Consider the following 22,489-nt stretch of genomic DNA (forward strand, 5'->3'; position numbering starts at 1 on the left):
TAGAATCCCAAAATAAGCCTTTGTTCCAAGTACTTGATAAACCTTCTCATATTTTTTTTCCTAAAGCAGAGCAACAATCATACATCTTCTTAATCTCAGAATCATAAGCCCATAAATGTTGGGAAAGGAGAGAGACCTTAGAGATTAAATAATCAAGTATCTTCATTTTACAGATTAGAAGAATGGAGACATGGAAAGATAAATTGAATTACTAGTTCTCAAACCATTTTCACAAACATTTTCACAGTTCTCAAACCAGTTAGCACAACATTATACACCTGAATTGAGAAGTCCAGGAATTTCTAAACATTACAAAGGTATAACAGTCGATAAAAATGGGAGTTAAGAAATCCTGAATTCAAATTTTGCCTTGGGTACTTACCAGCTCTGTTACACTGGGCAGCCCCCATTTTCTCATCTGTAAAATGCAGATGATAATAGAACCTTCAGTAATAATACGATGATCAAATGAGATAATGTCTGTAAAGCCTTATAGCCTTTGCAAGTCTAAACATTTTGTACATAATAGTAACAATTTTCTTTTGCATCCCCCATTCCCCTATTTCCTAAGGATCAGATGTTTTGCATTCCACTCCTTCCCCTAGAGTTCTTTAATGCCCTTAAGAAGCTTTGTGGGTGTCTAGTCTCTACCACTGGATCAAGTTCCTAATTACCTTGTCCCCTCAATTTCAGGGGTCCCCTGCACTCCAATTCCATTTAACCATTTAAGAGTTAGATTCACTTGTACAAAGGAATATTTATATCAAAGGTATAACAAGAATAAACATCTGACTATTCCTCCCAACCCTTCCAGAGTATGATTCTCCCTATTACCTTACTACAAAGTGCCCTGCTAAGCAGGTATCTTGGCACCCTAGCTTCTTAAGGCTTCCCTGGTGGGGTAACTTCAAGATTTAATATGGAGGTCATCTACTTGGCTCAATACATAGAAAGTCAGGTTTGGAGACAGGAGCTATTGAGTTAAAAATTGACCTGCGATACTTCCTGTCTGTGTGACCTTGGGCAAGTCACTTAATCCCCAATTGCCTAGCCTTGGAACCAAAACTTAGTAGAATATAGATTCTGAGACAAAAGAACAGACTTTAAATTAAAAAAAAAAAAGATTCAGTCTAGAATCCTAGGCTCCACAGTCTAGATAACTTGAACTCCTAAGTCTAGGTTTCCATCCCTTGTACCTAGAACTAAAAAGAAAAAAAAAAGAAATATGCCATAACCTCAACCCTGATTTTCTTGGGCTGCAGAGCCTAAAAAGAAGGGAAAAACAACTCTTTCTTGCCCAATTGTTGTATGATGCCCCTACTGCGAATGAATGAGACACTACTAGAAATAGAGGGTCACTACACCAGTCAGATAGTTTTAAGGATGTAGGTAGTTTTGACTATACAGCAATAGAAGGGGCTTGTTCCTATCTATGTGGTGGGCCAACCCAAGATGTCTTCTCCCTAGAGCTAGTCTAGAGCATCTTCTCTATGGATATCTCCAATCTCGGATGTTCTAGGCATGTTGCCTCAGTCCTGTTACATATATAAATGTCAGTGATGATTGCTAGAATGTCTGATTTCAGCAAAAATAGCATCTAACTTTCTGACAATGGATATAAACAAGTCAATCTTAGTTGTGAAATGAATTCAAATTATTTCTCATGTTTATTCATATAAATCTGAAATTGAATCTATGAACTCCATCTTTTTTTTTCCTTTCCACAATTTTAGGAGCTAAAACAAGATATTTCAAGCTTTCGTTTTGAAGTCCTGGGATTGCTGAAAGGAAGCAAGCTTGCTTCTTTACGATCTTCAAAAATCATGAAGGAGCCTCCATTGGAGGCAGAGGAGAAGAGTGACAGTGAAGGGAGTGACAAGACAAAGAAAAAGAATTTCAGCCTCTTTGATATCACTAGCATGATTCATCCAAGGTCAGCAGCTATTGCTTCAGAAAGACATAACGTGAGCAACGGTGCTGCCCTCATGGTTCATGAAACTCCCAAAGAGAAGCAGAAGAAAGTGAACTTTGTGGCAGACGTCAAACACTTTGGGCTGTTTCATAAACGCTCAAAACCACACTCTGCAGAGGCAAACACCAACCAGATCTTCTCGGTTTCAGAGGAAGTTTCCCGTCAACAGGCTGATGAAGAATTTGGAAAACATTTTCAACTGGAAGCAAGAGGACTGGCCACCAAAGGTGAACGGAGCATCGCAGGACTCAGTGAACAGTGTGTGTTATCAGATACAAAAAGAAGGAATAGAGAAACTTTGAATTTACCTTTTGGGGAGAGCCTTTGTCCCTTGGAATCAGAGAAGTTGGTGATAGAGGACACTGTGCCCATAATACCAAAGGACATGCATGCTAAGGAAGAGGCCAGTGCTAAAGACTGTGAATTAAAAATCACAGAGACAGTGATACACGAAGACTATGTCACAACAAGATTGTGATAGTCAAAAGAGAAAGAGCCTACAAATATATGTGTATATACATTTTTTGCTAAGTGTTTGGGGTGGGGTGTTTAAAATCTGTATTCTCAAATGTTGACTTATACTTGATAGCATTTATCTGTGTCACATTATCTTGTAACATGACTAAGTATGGAAAAGGCAATAGAACATCTTTCTTTTTTGTAGCTGCTTTTGCTTTCACAATTTGTTTTACATTTTTCAATAAATTAAAGCATCTTGTATTCTTGTACTGTTGTAATAATCTATAGACACTTTTTAACCTTTTTAGCTAAACAAATTCATTGGCTGAAATTTGGCAATTGATTCCCATGATACATATTTTTATGTGCAAAAATAGTACAAATAACAGAAAAACAGTCTACCTTTTAGTTTCTTCAAGATGATTACTAATCATGACCTTTTCCCCAAATCCAGAGGTTTGAGTTACAAACAATTTCAAATTTAAATGTTCAAGTTCTTAAGCATAAATATGTATGACTAATATTTTCTGAAACTTTTCAGTGAGTTATTTAATTTTTAAATAATCTTTCATCTCTTTATTATGATTATTTGAAAATATCTCTTCATGGACAAGTGTTCATATTTAATTTATAGAATCCTTAGGTTTTGCCAATGTCTTCTTTCAATAAGTAAAAGAAATGTGTGTGCCTTGAGGATATCTTAATGACTCTTTCAAAAGTTTCAATCAGAAAAACAGCTACCAGTCCAAGAAATTGCTTTATTTTTCTTATGCTACCTATGTAACTTTCAAAGTCTTGTAAATGTGGCTTGTTGTAGAATAAATGTAACTAATAAAAATAATTTTTCCTGAATCCTAGAAAAGAATGATATTATGTTAGAAATATTTTCTGCTTCATAAGTAAATTTATTTGATACACACAGAAGTGAATAAGAACTTTTTATAAACTTAATTTTTCAAACACAGTTTTCTAGGGATTTTGTCTACCAATACAAAATACAAATTCAGAATTTAAACTAAATGCAAATTAAGATTTTATGGAAAGTTTTAGAAATGTAAAGTCTACTTGCTCAGGTTTTCAAGGCCACAATCATTCTATGCAATGATTTTAGACAGTCAAAAATCAAGCATTTAAAATTAAACAATTAAAATTATCTATTTGAAATTAATATTTCAAAATTAAGTTATATTTTCATTTTGAAATTGGTGGCTGAGTTCCAGTCATTTAAGAAATATTTTCATTGTTTATTTTAAAGGAGCCAAAGAACCATGCATCATTCTCTCCTCTCTTACCCCCGTTTTCCAGATTGTTTTTGTAATTTGATTTCAGGGTGGTTTCCTCGTACTAACTCATGTGTTTAGATAGCCAGTATATTGCACATAGTCTCTACTCTACAAAATGCAATGTTTTCATTTGCCTTTCTCAATACTGATGTTTCCTTCAATTCTACATTACCTATCTTGCTTTTGACACCTTAATCCTGGCATGGAAATAGGTTTATTCAATGATAATTTTCACTGATAAATTAAAAAGTACTTGAATGACTATATCCATTTTAATTAGGTGAATCAGTTCATAGTGTGGAGCTTTGTATGTATTGATACTATAAAAGCTGATTGAAAAGGAATTTGAGATTCAGTTTTTGAATATCATCTTGATCATCTGTGTGTGTCTGTCCTCCATGAAGGCAGAAATCTACTAACTTGAAAAATATATTTTTAAGGCAAGTGATATATTTTATTGGGACAGGACAGATAGTAAACCCATTTACTCCCCAAAAGGTACAATCCTGGAAAAAGTCAAAGAATATTACTTCATAACAGTTTGCTACTTATTAACAAAAATGAAAACTTTAATTCTTTGGCAATATCATCAATTGTGTTTGAGTTTTGCCATATTTTTGTATTGTGTTCATTTATATATCACTATTGCTATTGTACATACTCTTTTGTTTCTGCTTTTTTACTCTGTCTTTCACATAAGCCTTTTCATGTTTCTCTGAATTCTTAACAAGTGACATTCATTAGGACAACTAGGTGGCATGATGGATAGAGTGTTAGACTTAGAAGATTCATCCTTATGAGTTCAAATCTGGCCTCAAACCTTTCCTAGATGTGTAACCCTGGTTAAGTCACCTCACCCTGTTTGCCACCATTTTCTCATCTGTAAAATGAGCTGGAGAAATGATAAACTAGTCCAGTATTTTTGCCAAGAAAACTCTAAATGAGTTTACAAAGAGTAGTACACAATTGAAAATGATTGGACAACAAAAATTAATCATTATGCTTCAGTCCTGTATCATGTTGCTGTTGTTTATTGTTGTTCAATTGTTTTCAGGCATATTCAACTCTTCATGACCCCATTTGGGGCTTTCTTGACAAAGATATGGAATTGGTTTACCATTTTCTTTACCAACTCATTTTACAGATGAGGAAAGTAAGTGTCTGCAGCCAGATTGGAACTCACAAAGATCAGTCTTTCTGACTTTAGACCAGGCACTCCTTCAATTGTGCCTAGCTGCCCCACCAAAAAAAAACAGCTATTCCATTTCATTCATACACTATAGCTTCACCTAAATGATAACTGGAAAAAAAACTAGTACATATATATGTAATGAGATACTCTTGCATCTCAAAGAATGAAAGATGTGAAAACATACAAATTGATCAGTCAACAAACACTTATTAAGCCCTCCATGTGTGTCCAATATTGTTGGGGGAGAGAGAGAGAGAGAGAGAGAGAAAGAGAGAGAGGAGAAGAAGGGAAAGAGAGAGAAAGAGAAGTATCATGAACCAGTGTAGAATTATGAAGGCCAATTTCATATCTCAGAAGCTAGTTTATATCTTACCTCTAATATATGTTGTTTTTATGGCCCTGGGTTAGTCATTTAGCCTCTAAGCAACCCCAAGATACTTTCTAACACTTGTGGAACAAATGACAAACTGCAGTTGTAGCAGGAATTCCTTCATCAAGTTAGGGCTTGGGGCTGGGGATACAATAAAATAATGAAAGGCACAGAAAACTGAGCTGTAACTATCTGTGAGCTTTAAGAGAGAAGTCGATTTAGTTTTATTCTCTTTCTTATCTTTAAGTCTATATATTTTTCTACCTGGGTTCTTTTTAGGCAATAAAGCCTATAAGTAAATCTCTTTAATTAAGTCTAGATTATATGAGTCTTATCCCCAACATGAATCAGATCCAATGATAAAAAGTCATTGATAACAACTGAAAATCTGTAAAAAGAGCAAAGGACTAAATTAGACATCACCAGCTGGACTCTACGGCCTTTTGGCATCATTTATCCCACGATTTTACAATCTGCCAGTGTTATAAAAGAAAGAAGTTTTCTTTCCTTCCTTTTAAAAACTCACAATATAGAAGAATTGAAGAGGAAGGTGTGATATTTCTCAAATGGTAGCAAAGTTTTGGGAAGAATCAGTTTTGGCTAGGAAAACAAATGTACATCACTTAAATGGACATAATAATGGTACTTGCACTCCAAGGTTCTGATGATCTAATGAGATAATCTTTCTGGAACGCTTTGAAAACATTAAAGTACTATATAATACTAGCTATCATTATTCACTTGACATGATATATATTCATAAAAATGTGTATTAATAAAATAATATTTGTACATTGTTAGAGTAATCATTAGATTTCTAGCAAAAGTAATGGGTATAAGATAAATATTAATAAGTCACAGACTTATACATTGAGTTTTCTTAAAGTAGAATTCATCTCTAGTGATTGACATTTGAGATGTTGAAGCAGCACACTTTATATCCTGATGGATCTAAAAATGACCACAGATGCTTTTATAGCTGAACCAGACAAGGAATGTGTATTATTCAGCTATGTGCAATGGACCCCTGGATAACAATTTTTTATCTGCTAATGTGAACATGTCTAAGGATCATAAAGAATCAAATACAACCAGCACTTAGCATAGTTCCTGGCATATAGTATGTACTAAATGCTTGTTGAATATTAAGATTTCTGTTTGTCTTTTTACTAGGCAAGACTGATATTTCAGATCCAATGAAAATATCATGCTCACTAACAATAGATTATGTTATAGAAGCTCAGTTATTCATAGAACTCAAGATTTTCAGAAAATAAAGAGTCCTCAGTAGACCTCTAGTTTTCCTCTTCCTAAAAAATCATGCTATCTATACTATACACTACCAGTCAGGTGGTCATTTGACTTTTGCTTGAGAACCACACAAATGAGAGGAAATGGACCTTTTAAGACAACTTATTCCATCTCTGGATAGCACTAATATGTCAATGTCTCTTCCACAGAAGAGCCTTTCAAAAATGTGAATACTACTATCCCTCTTAATTTCAACCCTTCATAAAGTTCCCCCTTTCTCCCTTTCAGGCCTTATACCTTACTCCCCACCAGGTACTCTTCAGTCCAGTGTCACTGGCGTTCAGGCTATTCCATGAACAAGACTCTTCTTCTCTCAGCTCCAGGCATTTTCTCTGGCTGTTCCCTCTACCTGAAACACTGTACCTCCTCAGCTCCATCAACAGATGGCTTCCTTTAAATCCAGCTAAAATCCCATCTTTTACTGGAATTATTCCCAAATAACTCTTAATTCTAGCATCCTTATTTTGTTAACTTAATTATTTCTATTTATCTGTTATATATCTTTGTGGACATTTGTTTGTTTATTGTCTCCCCCATTACATTGTAAGCTCCTTGAGCACAGGTGCTTTCTTTTCACTACAATACCTGGAACATAGTAGGCTCTTGATAAATGTTTATTGACTGAAGAATGCAGAACAGCTGTGACATTTCTGGTCTTACTCTGCAACCAAAAATTGAATTAGATTTTTTAAATGAAATATTTTCTCTAGCCCTACCTTTCCTATATTTTATTTGTGAAACTGATTTTTTAAATTTTCCTATGTCTTTAATTTTATTTATATTTAATCTATTTGATTTAGCCCTGCATTCTAAATCACGTGTCAACCAACTATGGGCAGTGGGCAAAATCTAGCCCTATCTGTTGAGGTATTCCCCATATTGAAGGTCACTTTTGTACTTTTAAATACAAGAGATATGGGCCAAGGCATATTGTTTATTGGTCTATATTCTAAGCCCATGTTGGCAAACCTATCACACACATGCCAGAGGGGGCTGCTCCCCTCCCCTTCTCCACCATGCCTGAGGACATTTTTCTCATTATCCTCTCCTCTGCCCAGCAATATACAATGGGAATGCTTCTTCTCTCCCCTACCTGGGGTAAGAGGGCGGCTCACATGCAGCATGACGGTTGCCCTTTGGACACTTAGCCTCTAAAAGGTTTGCCATCACTGTTCTAAGCTATTTATTTTTTAGATTTTGACTCTGTAGCTCAATGTGTTAGTTTCTCTGTAAAACATGTAAATTGGATAAGCATACCACCTATGCCTTCATCTAAGCCCTTCATAAAGATGTTGTATATATCTAAGGAAAAGGCACAGATAATTGGGAAACTCAAGCTTTCTTTCTGAGTTGGAGCTGCTCTGCTAATAACATAACTGTATTTGACCGATCATCAGCTCCAAATTGTATAACATAGTCTTATTCAAAATGCCCAAATCAAGAAAATTAGAAATAGAGATCTCTAAAGTAACCAAATCTAATAAAAAGAAAATGAGAGCACTCTAAATGAACTAACAAAAGAGTGCTAGGGGAAGATATTTCAGTCCAAATGAATTTATAAGTTATTTCAAGCAAATGTATCAAGAAGAATTTATAATTATCATATAAATACTATTATAAAAAATTAAAAAGAAGGCATTCTACTGAACTATTATGAGACAAATATATTCACAATACTTAACCATGAAAGTAAGAAAAGAGCATTACAGACTGGTTTCATTCATGAATATTGATTCAAAATTTCTAAATACAACTTTAACTTAGAAAAAACAGGAAAATGTTTTTGAATCATTTTTGTGACCAAATTGGATTTATTATGATGAGTTGTGGATTTTAAAAATTAAAAGAAAAATTAGCATCATTAGTCATTGTTTTTCACCAGACTTGTAATTTCTTCAATCTATAACTTCCAGTGAGAAAGTTCCTCTACCAATGTCCATTAACACTGTCTGAAAATTACAAACCTAGAAAATACACAAGAAAACTGAAACATTAAAATGACTTGCTCTGGTTCATTTGGTTGATATGTATAAGACGGGAGACTTGGACCCAGTTAATCCAGATTATGAAGTCAAATTTCTATATACTATGCCTTTCAATTATTCACGTGCATTGTTTTATTAAGACATAGAAAAAAGCATTTGACAAAATACAATGCTATTTTATTTTTTTAAAGCAAATCTCTACCTAAAAAGAACCCTAGGAATTTTCCACTCATTCTACTTTTATTATTTACATAGTACTAGAATTGCTAGCTAAGGAAATGGAAAGAAATTAGAAAAATAAACATTGGGAAAAAGAAAACAAAATTATCTTTGCTTTTGAGAAGACCTGTTGTTTACTTAAATAATCCCAAAGAATCAATGAAGGAAATAAAGGATTTTTTAGTAGCTCTGCTAAATTAGGATAGAAAATACATCTAAAAAAATCATTAGCATTTCTATGTGATATTCACCTAAAGAAATGTTATAAAGAGAAAAATTTTATTCAAAATAATCTCAAAATCTGTAACATACTAAAAACGAGCATTCTTGAGACTTACATATTTTAAAATAAGAATAGTACTTTAAAAAATAAAGAAAAATTTAAATAAGTGTAGAGTCTTATTATTCTAGTTTAGGCTACCCCATTCCAATAAAAATGATCTTACATGCGAAATTAACTCATAGATTTTGTGTGCTATACCAATCAAAGGAGATTAGAGAACTAAACAATATAATAATAAAATTCATCTTAAGAGTAAAACAAAAACGAGCCTCCACAAAATAGAGACCCAACAATGAAGAAAAATTCACTGAGAGAAGTGGAATGTTCTTTGTTGAGAGATATTCTAGGATAAGAAGGCTGAAGATGTGATTGGGTATTCTAACAGGTGACAAATACTGAGGCAAATTCCATAATGAGATACAATAAAGCTCTTGAATTTTTCTGGAAATCAGAAGCTGAGTTGAGAGGGAAATAAATATTGTTTGACCTGGGCTCCTTTAAAATATGGTGAAGAATTCAAAATAAGATTAAAGTGTCAATTTATAATGCAGTGATTATCAAAAATATTTTGTAACTTGTGGAAAAACAAAAAAAGTAGAATTGTGGTATTAAGCAGATAAGCAAAATCTAGAGATAATTAGACAGTATCCTCATATTTGATAAAAAATAAGAACACAAAATTCTGACTGAAAGGTTTTAAGAAAATATGCTAGGAAAATTGGAAAGCTTTTTTAACATAAAATAGGTTTAAGCCTGTTCCTATAGGGCAGATATTAAAATATATTTTACTCTTCTTGGTAGAGAAGTGAGATGCTATGGGTGCAGGATGTTATTTACTCTGTCAGTTTTATTTAACTCTTTTTCTAAACACAAAAGAGATCCTATAGACATATCAGGAAATGAATTTGATGTAGAAAACAAAGGAGGATATTGGATTTGGCAGAAGCAAAGCAATTTGCAAATTCAAACTTCCTTACTTAAATCCTTTGTGATATTAGATAAGAAACCTTCTGAGTCTCAATTTCTTCATCTGTAATATAACGGAAATAGACTAATTGACTTCTAAAGCACCCTCCATTCCCAAATCTTTGATCCAATTATCTATCATTTCAATAAAGGTATGTTGAATCATTATTGAATTAAATTGAATTTCTAATCTGGAGTGGTTGATTATAAACTGGAGCATCATGGGAAATGAAGATAATTTAGAAAGGTTGGAGGGTGGTAGAATAGGTTTAAAAAAATTTTTAACTCTTATCTTTTATCTTAGAATCAATACTATGTGTTGGTTCCGAGGCAGAAGAGCAGGAAGGTTTAGGTGTTAAAAAGTGTCTGAAGTCAGATTCAAACCCAGGACCTCCCATCTCTAGGCCTGCCTCTCTATCCATTGAGTCACCCAGCTCCTCCAGAGTGTCAAGTCATGTAATTCATTGAATTATCTAAGTACAGAATTCTTCTTTGGTCATCAAAATAATGAAAAACTCAAGGATTATTATGAAGGAAACTTTCAGGAAATGTCTTATTTTGGTTATAGCTAGACAGTACTTTTTGAGCTGCTATTTTGAGATCTTGGTCCTGCTATGAGATCACAGGCAAACTCATAAGTAGGTCTTTTATGGCTATTTTTCCTCATTGGGTCTAATTTGTCTTTATATAGCCTCATATTCTTCCAGCTAATAAAAATGAAAGTTGGCGTGTCAGGAAGTGCTTTGCATTTTTAGTCAGAGAATGAGAGTTTAAGTCTAAGATTCCTGCTAGACGATGTAACCTTGGACTAATTTTTTCCTGACTTTGAGTCTTAGTTTCCTTTTCTGTAAAAAAGAGCATGTGAAACTAGCTTATTCTATGATTCATATTTTTACACTTGATGTGTTGAGAACTTTTTAAACCAGCAAGTTCATCTCTCTAGGTCTTTTTGAGAAATCCCTACTATGCCCTGTTGACTTCTCGAATTAACTGGAGTGTTCCTTAGTCATTTTAAAATAAGAATGTTAACCTTCGCCACTCACAGAAACATTCCAGATGCCCTTTCACACAGAGATTTTATAATTTATTTGACTCATGTGAAGAACTATTACATTTATAACTACATTTAAAAAGTAATATCTCAATTAAAGTTATAATTTAGTATTTACATCTTTGGGTGAAGGATTTATGGAGAAACAGAATCTCAGAAATAGATTTGGTTCATATAAAATGCAGGCTGTTTTGTGGGTCAGTGAGGTCTTGTATCTACAGTGCAAGTGAGGGTATAAATGAGGGAAATGTTGACAGAAACACCCAGAAAAGGTTATTGCCTTTAGCTTCCATTTTTAAATTTAGAAACCCATTTTCTCTAGACAAGAAATTGAGTAGGTTGGTCATTTGGTCTGGTGCAGTTAGGGCTTTACATTTTTGTTATTTTAGAACTGAAGTTACATAGCATAGGACAGGAACTTAGAGGTTTATCTAGTTTAACCTTCTCATTTTACGGATGAAGAAATTTAGCCCCAAAGTAATTAAATGATTTGCCCAGGGTCACCTAGGCAATATCTGACAGTGCTGGAATTTGAGCTCATTTCCCCTGAGTTCAATGTACTTTCCACTTTGGTGTACTTGAATAAAACATTTAATTCCCCTGATGCCTCATCTTTGCTAGGGAAGAGGGAGGAGAATACCTCCTAGGATTAGAGGAAGAATCTTGTGCTCAAGAAAATGTGCTATAAAATGCCTATTAACAACAATACTTTAACCTTAGAGAAAGAACTGGTTCAGGAACATAAAAAAATTAGTAAGAAAGTGACTGAAATTTAACTTTTTATAAATGAAATACAATGTGCTATTTAAAAATATACATACAGTTTGTGCTAAAGTTTTTACTATTTAGACTATTTGGAGTTACATGAAATCTGAAATATATTAATACATCTATAACTTGAATCAATAAAGAAATCTGAAAATTTGTGACTTTGAGACAAGAGTATTATCTTCTGTTTTATTCAATCAGTCAATAAGAATTTTTTAAAGCAGGCGCTTTAAAAAGCCTCCTTTTTCCACTTATGTTCCAGGCATTGTTCTAATAACTAAGGATTCAATGGCAGGCAAATTAGTCTCTGACCTCAAGAAGCTCACTATCTAATTAAGGATACAACAATCAAATAAGTACAAACTAGAAAAATACATGTAAGGTAAATGGTTAAATAATTTACAGAGAGGAGGCACTAGAATTCAGGGGTCGAATAGGTTTTCTGTAGAAGGTATCATTTTAATTGGGTTTTAAAGGAAGACAGAGAAGGCAGTAGATAGAGATAAAGGAGGAGAGTATTCCTAGCATAGAAGACTTTCAGTGAAAATTCCTGGAACTAGGAAATGGATTTGGAGAAAGAGCAAAGAAGCCTGTGTCACTGGGGTGAAGAGTATGTGGTATGAGAAAAAGGGGAAGGTATAATGAAGACTGAAAAAATGAATGTATATATACATGGAAAGGGAGTAAGATTGTGAGGAACTTTGAATACCATAAGATTTTTAATTTAATACCGGAAAAAATAGGGGGTCACTGGAGTTTAGTGAGCTGCTATTCAGACCTGGACCAATACTTGTATTCAAAGAAGCTATTTGCTATCTTGAGTATGATGGGGCCAACATAAGCCATTAGGACATGGAGAAAAAAATAGTCAAAGCTTGCCAATGTTATTTCTGTTAAATAATTTTAAATACAAAGATGATGGGTAATCTAATATTCTAAACTACTTTTATTTCCAATCAGTTGCATTGTAATTTTCTGGAAAAAGTGCAGTAGTGGTCAAAAAAAAAATTGCAGAGTGTACAATAGTCATGTTCCTGTATTGAGCTGAGTTTTCAGACTGGGATTTTTCCCAAAGTGCTTGTTTTTTATCCACTTTTCCCCTACAAAAATTTGCTTTTTTCATTTGTTCTAATAAATTCCATTATTGTATTCCATTATTCTGACAAAAATTCCAGACAACCTGAAGAAATATAATAAATTAAATTCTTATTGGTTAATTTCATTTCTTGTGACAATTTTCTAGACATTGCAACAATTGAAATTTTTATTGCTTCTGATTTTAAATTGTTCAAGATGTCCTTTTTGTTCCCTCTAGCATGAGCAAACAAAATGAAGACATAAAATAACTAGAGATTCTGAGAACCATATAACTCATTCAGTAATGCAGACAAAAAAGAAAAAATAAAGAACATGTAAATTGGGTCAACAAAATAGGTTCCAGTCCCAATTCTTCTACTAATGACCTCTATTTTTAGGTCATTCCATGTCTTCAAGACTCTGTTTCCTTGTTCATAAAATGAAAAAATGGTATAAATGACCTCCAAATTTCCTTCCATTTGAAAATTCTATAATGTTATAATATCTAAAATTAAACATTTGAAATATATGAATAGTGAAAATAGTTTAATAAGATATGAACAGTGAAATTAATATTAATAAAATAGTGAAAGTAATTACTGAAATTAATAGGAATAGTGAAAACAATTTAATGAAATATAAACATTTTCCTAAAACATAAGTCTGATTATGCTACTCCCTGGGACTCAATAGACTTCAATGACTTCCTATTGCCTCCAGAAGCAGATACAAAATGCTCTTTAGGAATGAAAAGACTTTCAAAACCTGGTCCCTTCTTAATTTTCCAAACTTCTTATATCTTATTCCTGGCCAGATATTCATCTATCCAATGAGAGTGGCCTCTTGCCTGTTCTCCAAACAGAATACTCCATCTTTCCATTCCCAGAATTCTCTCTGGCTTTCCTTCATGCTTAGGGATGCTCTCTTTCCTCTACTACAATTACTGTTCTCCCTGGCTTCCTTTAATTCTCAACTAAAATCCTACCTCTTAGAAGAAGCCTTCTCCATTCCCTCTTAATTCCAGTGCCTTCCCTCTGTTAATTATTTCCTATTTAATTTATTTATAGCTTGATTTCTCTATATTTGTTTGCAGGTTGCCTGCCTCTCTTATTATGCTATAAGTTCCTTAAAGGCAGGGACTATCTTTTTGTGTTTGTTTGTCTCTTTACTGCTTTTTATAGTGGCCGACACAAATTAGGTGCTTAATAAATGTTTTTTGATTTGAAGTGAATTAAAATTTAATAATTTTAGAATAAATGGCTCCATAAACTCAGTCTATCACATTTACCATTTATTCCTGAAACCTTTTCACTTTGACCAAATTTCAATGGAATTTGTTAAAATTTTGGTATTCTAAATTTTTCACATCCAATTTTTTAAATTTTTTTAATTTAGACTATTTTTCCAGTTACATGATTCATGATTACTCCTCTTACTTCCTCCTGCCTCTCAGAGCTCACAAGCAGTTCCACTGGGTTATAAATGTATCATTGTTCAAAACCTATTTCCATGCTATTCATATTTGCAGTAAAACTCTAATTATATCCCCAGCAAATTACGTGACCAAGTAGTTGTTTTACTACTGTGTTTCTGTTTCCACAGTTCTTTCTCTGGATGTGGATAGTGTTCTTTCTCATAAGTTCTTCTGGATTGTCCTGGGCCATTGCATTGCTGCTAGTAGAAAAATCTATTAACATTTAATTGTGCCACAGTGTACCAGTCTCTGTGTATAATATTCTCCTGGTTCTGCTCCTTTCACTCTGCATCAATTTCTAGAGGTCATTCCCAGTTCACACGGAATTCCTCCAGTTCATCATTCCTTTCAGCACAATAGTATTCCATCACCAGCAGATACCACAATTTGTTCAGCCATTCCCCAATCAATGGACACCCCCTCGTTTTCTAATTTTTTGCCACAACAAAGAGCGTGGCTATAAATATTTTTGTGAAGATTTTATCCTTATCATCTCTTTGGGGGTACAAACCCAGCAGTGGTATGGCCGTATAAAATGGTAGGCATCCTTTTAAAACCCTTTGCGCATAGTTCCAAATTGCCCTCCAGAATAGTTGGACCAATTCACAACTCCATCAGCAGTGTATTAGTGTCCCAGTTTTGCCACATTCGCTCCAATATTCATCACTTTTTTTTGCTGCCATATTGGCCAGTCTGCTAGGTTTGAGGTTGTACCTCAGAGTTGTTTTAATTTACTTTTCTCTAACCAGGAGGGTACATCCCTTTTTTAAAAATGGTAGACTGATCTATAAATCCAATCTTACAGTACATCATAATACCTCTTTGTAGTATATCAACTTTGGTAAAAATCAATCAATTCCTTCAAAAATTAGCAAGGAAATAGACCAACACCAAAGAGTTGAGAGATATAGTTAGAACAGAGACATCACTCTGTGCAGTTAGTCACTTCCTCAAAAGTATTAGCTTTTTAAATTCTTGAAATATCATTAATCAGAAATAATATTTCACATCAGAGTACTATTCTTAAAGGCTTATTTTACAAAAAGAATAATAGAATACATTTAAAAAACATTCATATTTTTCCAAATACAAATATAGTAATGCAAGTATAAGAAAAATATGTCCATGATCAATTTTGCATGATCTTATAAAGTTAGATATGATGCCAAAACATTTAGTACATGCAGATTCTCCTACTGTAAGATTTAAATTAATACCGAATAACCCCAAGAATTATATTTTATAAAGTTTATTAATAATCACTTTAAGTAGAAAGAAAATAAACTAACAGAAAAAGAAATTCAAACCTAATTATCTAACAAAAAGTAAACCGGTGCCTGTAGATTCTCCTGCCTGGCATAAAACCCACTTTCCCAGACACAATCAGGGGAAGAGAGAGCAAGGGACAGTCACACAAAACTTATATCCTTCCTACGTCAGCACATAATGTGAGAAGGAACATGGGAAGCTGGGAAAGAGAGTTTCTGGGGAACAAATTCAAATTATGCAGTAGCCCACGTTAACAGTCTCTTGCACAATGGGACAAAAGCTATGTCAGGGTCCTTTCTTCCCTTTCAGAGAGCAACAAAATGGACTAGATTTGAGATTAGGCTCTACTATGGCCTTCAACCAGAGCCTTTAAAGAATAAAAGTTCTTTAGAAGGTACATAAATATCTCATTGGTTTCTTATACTTTTCCCTTTGAAATAAATACTAGCTCAGTTATTACTCTTAAGTGCTTATAGCAGTCCACTTGTATTTAGTGTTCTGCAGTAATTTACTGTGTCTATACCTACTGTTTAAGTCTGCCAAGGAAGTACAATACAATGTCAGACTAATCAGTACCATCTAAGGGAATTGGAGTGTCAACATCATTGGTTCTTGACTGGTTATACAAAAAGTTTCTGCCACTTTTGCTCTTCAGTAGAAAATTACATTCTGTTCAGCAAAAGGAAATGTGAGAAAGAGAACTTTTGTCGTTTAATTAACTACCTTCCAGATGCCTTTTAAATCATATGAGTATTAAGATATTGCTCTGTGTTTGAATGTTCTCTCTCTCTCCCTTTCCCTCTTCTTCTTCCTCACCCTTTCCACCTCCTTTTCCTTCTCCCTCATTTCCTCCCTTCTCTCCTCCCTCTCTCTTGAAGGGGATAGGAGAAATATGGATGGTGGGTAGAAACTCTTTCCTTTCCCTTTTTTATCAAATCAACTAAAATTCCTGAAAGAGTAAATCTTAGTTTAACTCAAAATAGTTCACTTTAGAATCATGATCAGAATTTGTGGCAATGTTATGCATCAGGAGACATGAGTGTCAATCAGCCAATAATCAATTATTTAGTGCCAACAATATGCCAGACATTTTGCTAAGGAACAGAGATTTAAAGAAAGGCATGAGGGTATCATGCTCCCATCGAGAAGCAAAAATGTGTAATAATGTTCCCATCAGAGGTAAAGGGCCTTAGAATATGTTAGGCACTCAACATGCAATAGTAAATAACCATAATAGTCTAGTGTTTGACAAGACCAAAGATGGAAGCTTTTGGATGAAGAATTCACTATTCAACAAAAACTTCTGGCACAACAGGAAAACAGTATTGCAGAAAATAGGCACAGACCAAAACTTCATGACATACCTATGTAAAGTCAAAATGGATGCATGATCTAGAAATAAAGAGGAATACAATAATAAGGTAGCATAGAACAATTTACCTGTCAGATTTATGGAAAAAGCAAGAATTTATGTCCAAACAAGACACAGAGACCATTACAGGATATAAAACAGATAACTTGACTATATAAAATTTAAAAGTTTTGCACAAACAAAACCAATTCAACCATGAGTAAAAAGAAAACAAATTCAGAAAATAATATTTGTAGCTAGACAATATAGAAATTTACAAAAGCAATATAGAAAAAAAACCTGAATCAAATTTAGAAGACTAAAAGCATTCCCAAATTGATAAATACTCAAAGATATAAATAAGAAATTCTCAGATGAAAAAATTTAAACTCCTTTAGGCATATGAAAAAATACTCAAATCAATATTAGAAAAATACAAATTAAAACAATTTTGAGATATCACCTTATACATATCAAACTGGCTAATATGTTAAAAAAGAAAATGATAAGTGTTGGAGAAGATGTGAAAAAATTGGGAATTAATACACTATTTGTGAAGTTTTTAACTGATACAGCCATTCTGGAGAGCAATTTGGAACCATGTTTAAAGGACTATAAAATTGTACATACCTCTTGACCTAGAGATAACTTTACTAAGTCTTTATCACAAAGAGATCAATTATAATGGGAAAGGACCTACTTGTACTAAAATATTTATAGCAGCTCTTTTTGTGATGGCAAAGAACTGGAATCTGAAGGTATGTCCATTAATTGGGCAATAACTGAACAAGTTGTCATATATTATTGTGATAAAATACTATTACACCTTAAGAAATTAACAAGAAAATGACAAAAAATGTGAAAAAAGTTTATAAGAAGTGATAAAAAGTGAAGTGATCAGAAGCAAGAGAACTTTATACACAGTAACAACTATATGGTATGATGATAAACTGCAAATGACTTAACTGTTATCAACAATGCCAGGATCCAAGACGATTCCAAGGAATTTAGTACCCCCTGCCAAAAAAAGCTATTCAATGCCTTTGAAATAATTGTGAGATTCTGGAGTGTAGATTGAAGCTTATCATTCTCCACTTTATTTCTTTTTTGGGTTTTGTAATGAAAATAAAAAAAGACTGCATGCTGGAATTACATTTCGCAGCATGACCCAGGGTTCCCTCACCCCTACTTCCTGACATGGGATTGGTCTATATATGGTCCAATCCCGCTTGAGGTAAGTGCTTTGGGGCTTTTTGGCTTGTGTGGGGGAGACTTTAGTGGAGGGTTCTAGTCAGATTCTGGCTGCTGGAACTCCGAATTTCTATTAAAGTTTTGCTAGTTAAAAGATAAAGAGGTTTTTTGTTTTCTTTCAACACTTCCATTAATTTTTCTTTAATGAAAGCTATATGTGTCTTATTTTACAACATGATTAACATGGAAATATGTACTGTATGATAACATATGTACAACCTATTACACAATACCTTCCATCTTTGGAAGGGAAGGAGAGAACATGGATTGCAAAGCATCAGGAAATGATTATTGATAATCTTATCAATGCAATCAAGAAAAAAATTTAAATTGAAAAGTAAAAATCAATACATTTTTAAAAGAGGTAAACGACCATGAAAATTGAAGATTCCCCACTTTAATTACTTCTTTCCATAAAGGATACTAACTTTAGATTCAAAGAATCTAGGTTTATGTCTGACCTTTCCTATTTATTAGTTGTGAGACATTGGGAGTCATTTAAAGTCAATTTCCTAATTTATAAAATGAAGGAATTAGGCTAGATTGATCATTTCAGCTTGAGTTTTATGTCTTTATGAGTATAATTTCAAAGGCATTTTCTTTTTTCCATTTAGTCAATAATACTGTCTCAATTTGTGAGGATCAAATGATATATATGTGTCTATGAGAGAATATGATATATATATGTGAAAGAAAGAGATTTGTAAAGCTCAGAGTGCTATGCAAATGTTAGCCATCATCATTATAGAGAGAAGAGAAAAAGAAATAAAATACTTCTGATGGTTTTGTTTACAATTGTTAGATTGGCAAAATATACTCAATACAGAAAATGAGACAACCAGATAAAAAGTTTTATCAACTGTGTGAAATAAGAATGAGCTCAAGTTTACCAAAAACTTGGACTGAGACCATTCTGCATTCTGTAAGGGAAAAAAAGCCTCATCTGACATTTAAAATTCTGTTATATTTTCCAGGGCTTTTCATGTCACCCTCCATCAGAAAGAGAAGTCATGAAATATGAGGGGGGAAGAAATGCTGTCCTGTGACTTTAGAGCTAGAAATATCCAAAAGCCCATGAGAGCCTTTCTTCATGAGATTCCCAGGGTGTTTTGGGAGAAGCAAAAGAATGGGATAACATAAGCAAGGTTTAATCATCTGACCATGTGTTTGTGATATGAACTAAGCCATTAACTGCTTGAGGCTGAGGCTGTAGTGAGTTTCTTAATTTTTAGAAACCCCAGTGTCTTACTACAAATGTCCTTATTTTAGCTTTGACTAATCAGTCAAACAAAGTAATAAAGTTATCAAAATCTCGTTCATTGCCAATTATTAACAATATTATTTTGTTTCTCAAACTATAATATTCTTGGAACATGAGTTTTATAAAAAAAATTTGGCTAACAGGAGAAAATAGGATACATTTAATAGTACTTGAATAGCTGGTCATTATACACATTTTAAAAAAACATAAGGATTAAATACTGCAATAAGTGAATGAATAGAAACACAATTATAATCCTATATTATGCGCCAAGTCACATGTGGTATTCAATGAAGAAACAAATACAAAAGCAATAGACTCTAACATCAAGGAGCTTACCTTTTATAGTGGTAAAAAACATATGGGAAAATGGTAGATGAAGAAAGTATATTTGGTGTAAGAAGTGACAAGTATAAGAATCTATTTTTTAAATAAAATCCTGAAATATTTTAATTAATGGGAAAATTATTGAAATTAATAAAAATTAATGAAAAGTATGAACTAAAATGATCATTAATATCTAATAAAAATCACTAGCCTGAAAGTCAGCTAAATCAGTATAACGTGGGATTATATCAACAAAGACTACTATTTAATAAATTCTGGCCCTTCCAATGGATATATAATTATGCATATTCTTATTCATCAGAAACCATTATTATTGTCTTCCTCTCACTCTCAGAGTTAATTTTTGCATGAAGCACAAACTTAGAAATTTTAATGGAACTCAAAATCATGTTAGATTCCATCTTAATTTTTCCTCCATTTTTTTAAATGGCTTACTAGCATGAGCTAAAATATTATTAAAATATTTTTTCAAGTCAAATGAAGTGAGGATATTTAGATAGCAATGAAACTTTTGAGAATTCAGAAGTGAAGACAGTGTTCAACCTCTATAAACTTAGGAATAGTGAATAGAATACTCTCATGAGATAGAAAAACAGCATTCTCATCTAAGCCTTCACTTCAATATAAGGAAATATTCTAAGCACTGAGGGAAACAAAAAGACAAATAAGACATGATCATTTTGCCCATTTATTGCTTTAGTCCATCTGACAGGTGTGAGATGATATCTCACAATTGTTTTGATTTGCATTTCTTTATTAAATAATGATTTCAAACATTTTCCATATAGTTCTATATAGCTTTGATTTATTCATCCAGAAAGGACTGCAAAATAAATGACATAGTTTTATATATATATACATATATCTTTTGGCCAAATGATACCTTCTTTAAGGGGGGGCACAGAAGAGTGGGAGGACACTAACTGAATGTCTTCACATTTTAATTGTTACAAACTAATTAATCAATTAATTAATTAATTAAAATAAGACAGGTACCTGCTATTATATACTGTGAATATAGACTATATATACATAACATCTAGTAATTCAATTCTTGAAATATTTATAAAGCTATTACTATGTTTGAGGGCAACTAGTTGGCAGAGTCAGAAGGACCTGGTCCCACTTCCTAGCTGTGTGCTAAGCAAGTCACTCAAATCTTATTTGCCTAGCCCTGGTCCTTCTGCATTAGAGCTGTTACTAAGGCAAAAAATGTGGGTAAAATAAACCTGTTGACTATGTTCCAGACACAGTAGTAGGCATTGGAGCATTTTACAAAGAAAAAAACATCCCTATCCTCGAAGAGTTTATATTCCATTTCAGTGGTATGAGGTGCACAGGAGATACCATATGAATAAAGGATGATGCTAGGAATATGAACATGATACTGTAGTGGGTGGAAGATAAAGGGTACAAAGGGAATTACCAGACAAATATTTCTTGAAAAATATTTCAAGGAGAGAGCGAATTCTTTTATGAGGGTAGGTATTTTCCAAAGGAGGTGACATATGAAATAATGATGGAAGGGGTAATAGATTTCAAATATGATGGATGACCTTTTTAAATGGATAAAGATAAGGCCTGGAATCCCTAGAATTGATAACAATTGAATAGAAGATTTTTGAATATTTTCTATTCTCCTCAAATTAGTTATGACTATGACATTTCAGATATGGTTCCTATTTGGCATGGACATGGAATGAATGTGTGCAGTTGTTAAACTATTCAAAAAGATATAGAAATAATGAGGTGTTGTACCCATAGAGATAGCAGAATTCTGCAGTTACATAAATTTATTATTCCAGTTTCTAGAAAGACTCCATCTAACCCAGACTTGATCAAATGGTTGCCAGTGTTACTTTAAAATAACATAAGGATGAAAAATTGATTCTACTTTATTTAAGTACTATGTCAAGCATCCTGGGAGCTAATTTTTATTCCCTGTTGTGCTGTCAACCATGTGACCTTGAAAGTGTTATTTCATAAACTTCTCTAACTCGGTTACTTTATATTTAATTAGAAGTGAGATATTCTCTCATATCTCAAGTGGATACTTTGAGTTTTCTTGAGATAATAGATAGGACATTTTTTAAATAGGAAAATGGCTTTATAAATTTTATCATTATTATACTAACCATAAATACCTCATATTTTAATAGAATTACACTTCCTTTTGTTCTATGAAACAGACAATAGGTCAGTTTCCATTTCCAATGACAGCATTCCCAATATGGTGACAGATGTAGATATCCTGCCAGCATTTTCTTCTAGCAACTTAATAAGAATTCCTTCTTTGTGGTTATGTAATCCCAAACCCTAAAGAATGGTAGGTATTTCAATTCTACTTTTCTGTTCCTGTAAACTCTGTGTTCCAATAGAGGAACTAATTCATTTATCAAATAAATTCATGTAGCCACCAGGTGTGAAATTAAAGTTACAATGTCATGCTGGCAGTGAAGAAATCCATAATAACATTAACTCAGTCTTAAATGATATTCTGTGGTCACAACCATACCCAGGTGAATTTTAAAAAGGAATGTTAAAGGAGCATATCCCCTGTCTAGGCCTGAATGGAAACTTGGCTTGCAAACAAAGTTTA

General features: G+C 33.2%; 1 protein-coding gene across 6 annotated transcripts in view; it reads left to right on the plus strand.

Annotated features, from left to right (window-relative positions):
* TRPC4 (transient receptor potential cation channel subfamily C member 4) overlaps nucleotides 1-2,460 on the plus strand; it is a 173,148-nt gene extending 170,688 nt beyond the window's left edge. For 3 of the 6 annotated variants that reach the window (XM_044666071.1, XM_044666070.1, XM_044666076.1), the window contains one exon: nucleotides 1,734-2,460. In XM_044666071.1, the coding sequence (XP_044522006.1) occupies nucleotides 1,734-2,450 (717 nt within the window). In that variant the 3' untranslated portion in view covers nucleotides 2,451-2,460. The remainder of the gene's footprint in view (nucleotides 1-1,733) is intronic. The other 3 variants (XM_044666072.1, XM_044666074.1, XM_044666073.1) reach the window with 2 other exon arrangements.
* The last annotated feature ends 20,029 nt before the right edge of the window (nucleotides 2,461-22,489 follow it).

This window comes from Gracilinanus agilis, chromosome 3 (genome assembly GCF_016433145.1).
Source record: "Gracilinanus agilis isolate LMUSP501 chromosome 3, AgileGrace, whole genome shotgun sequence".
NCBI classification, from domain to species: domain Eukaryota; kingdom Metazoa; phylum Chordata; class Mammalia; order Didelphimorphia; family Didelphidae; genus Gracilinanus; species Gracilinanus agilis.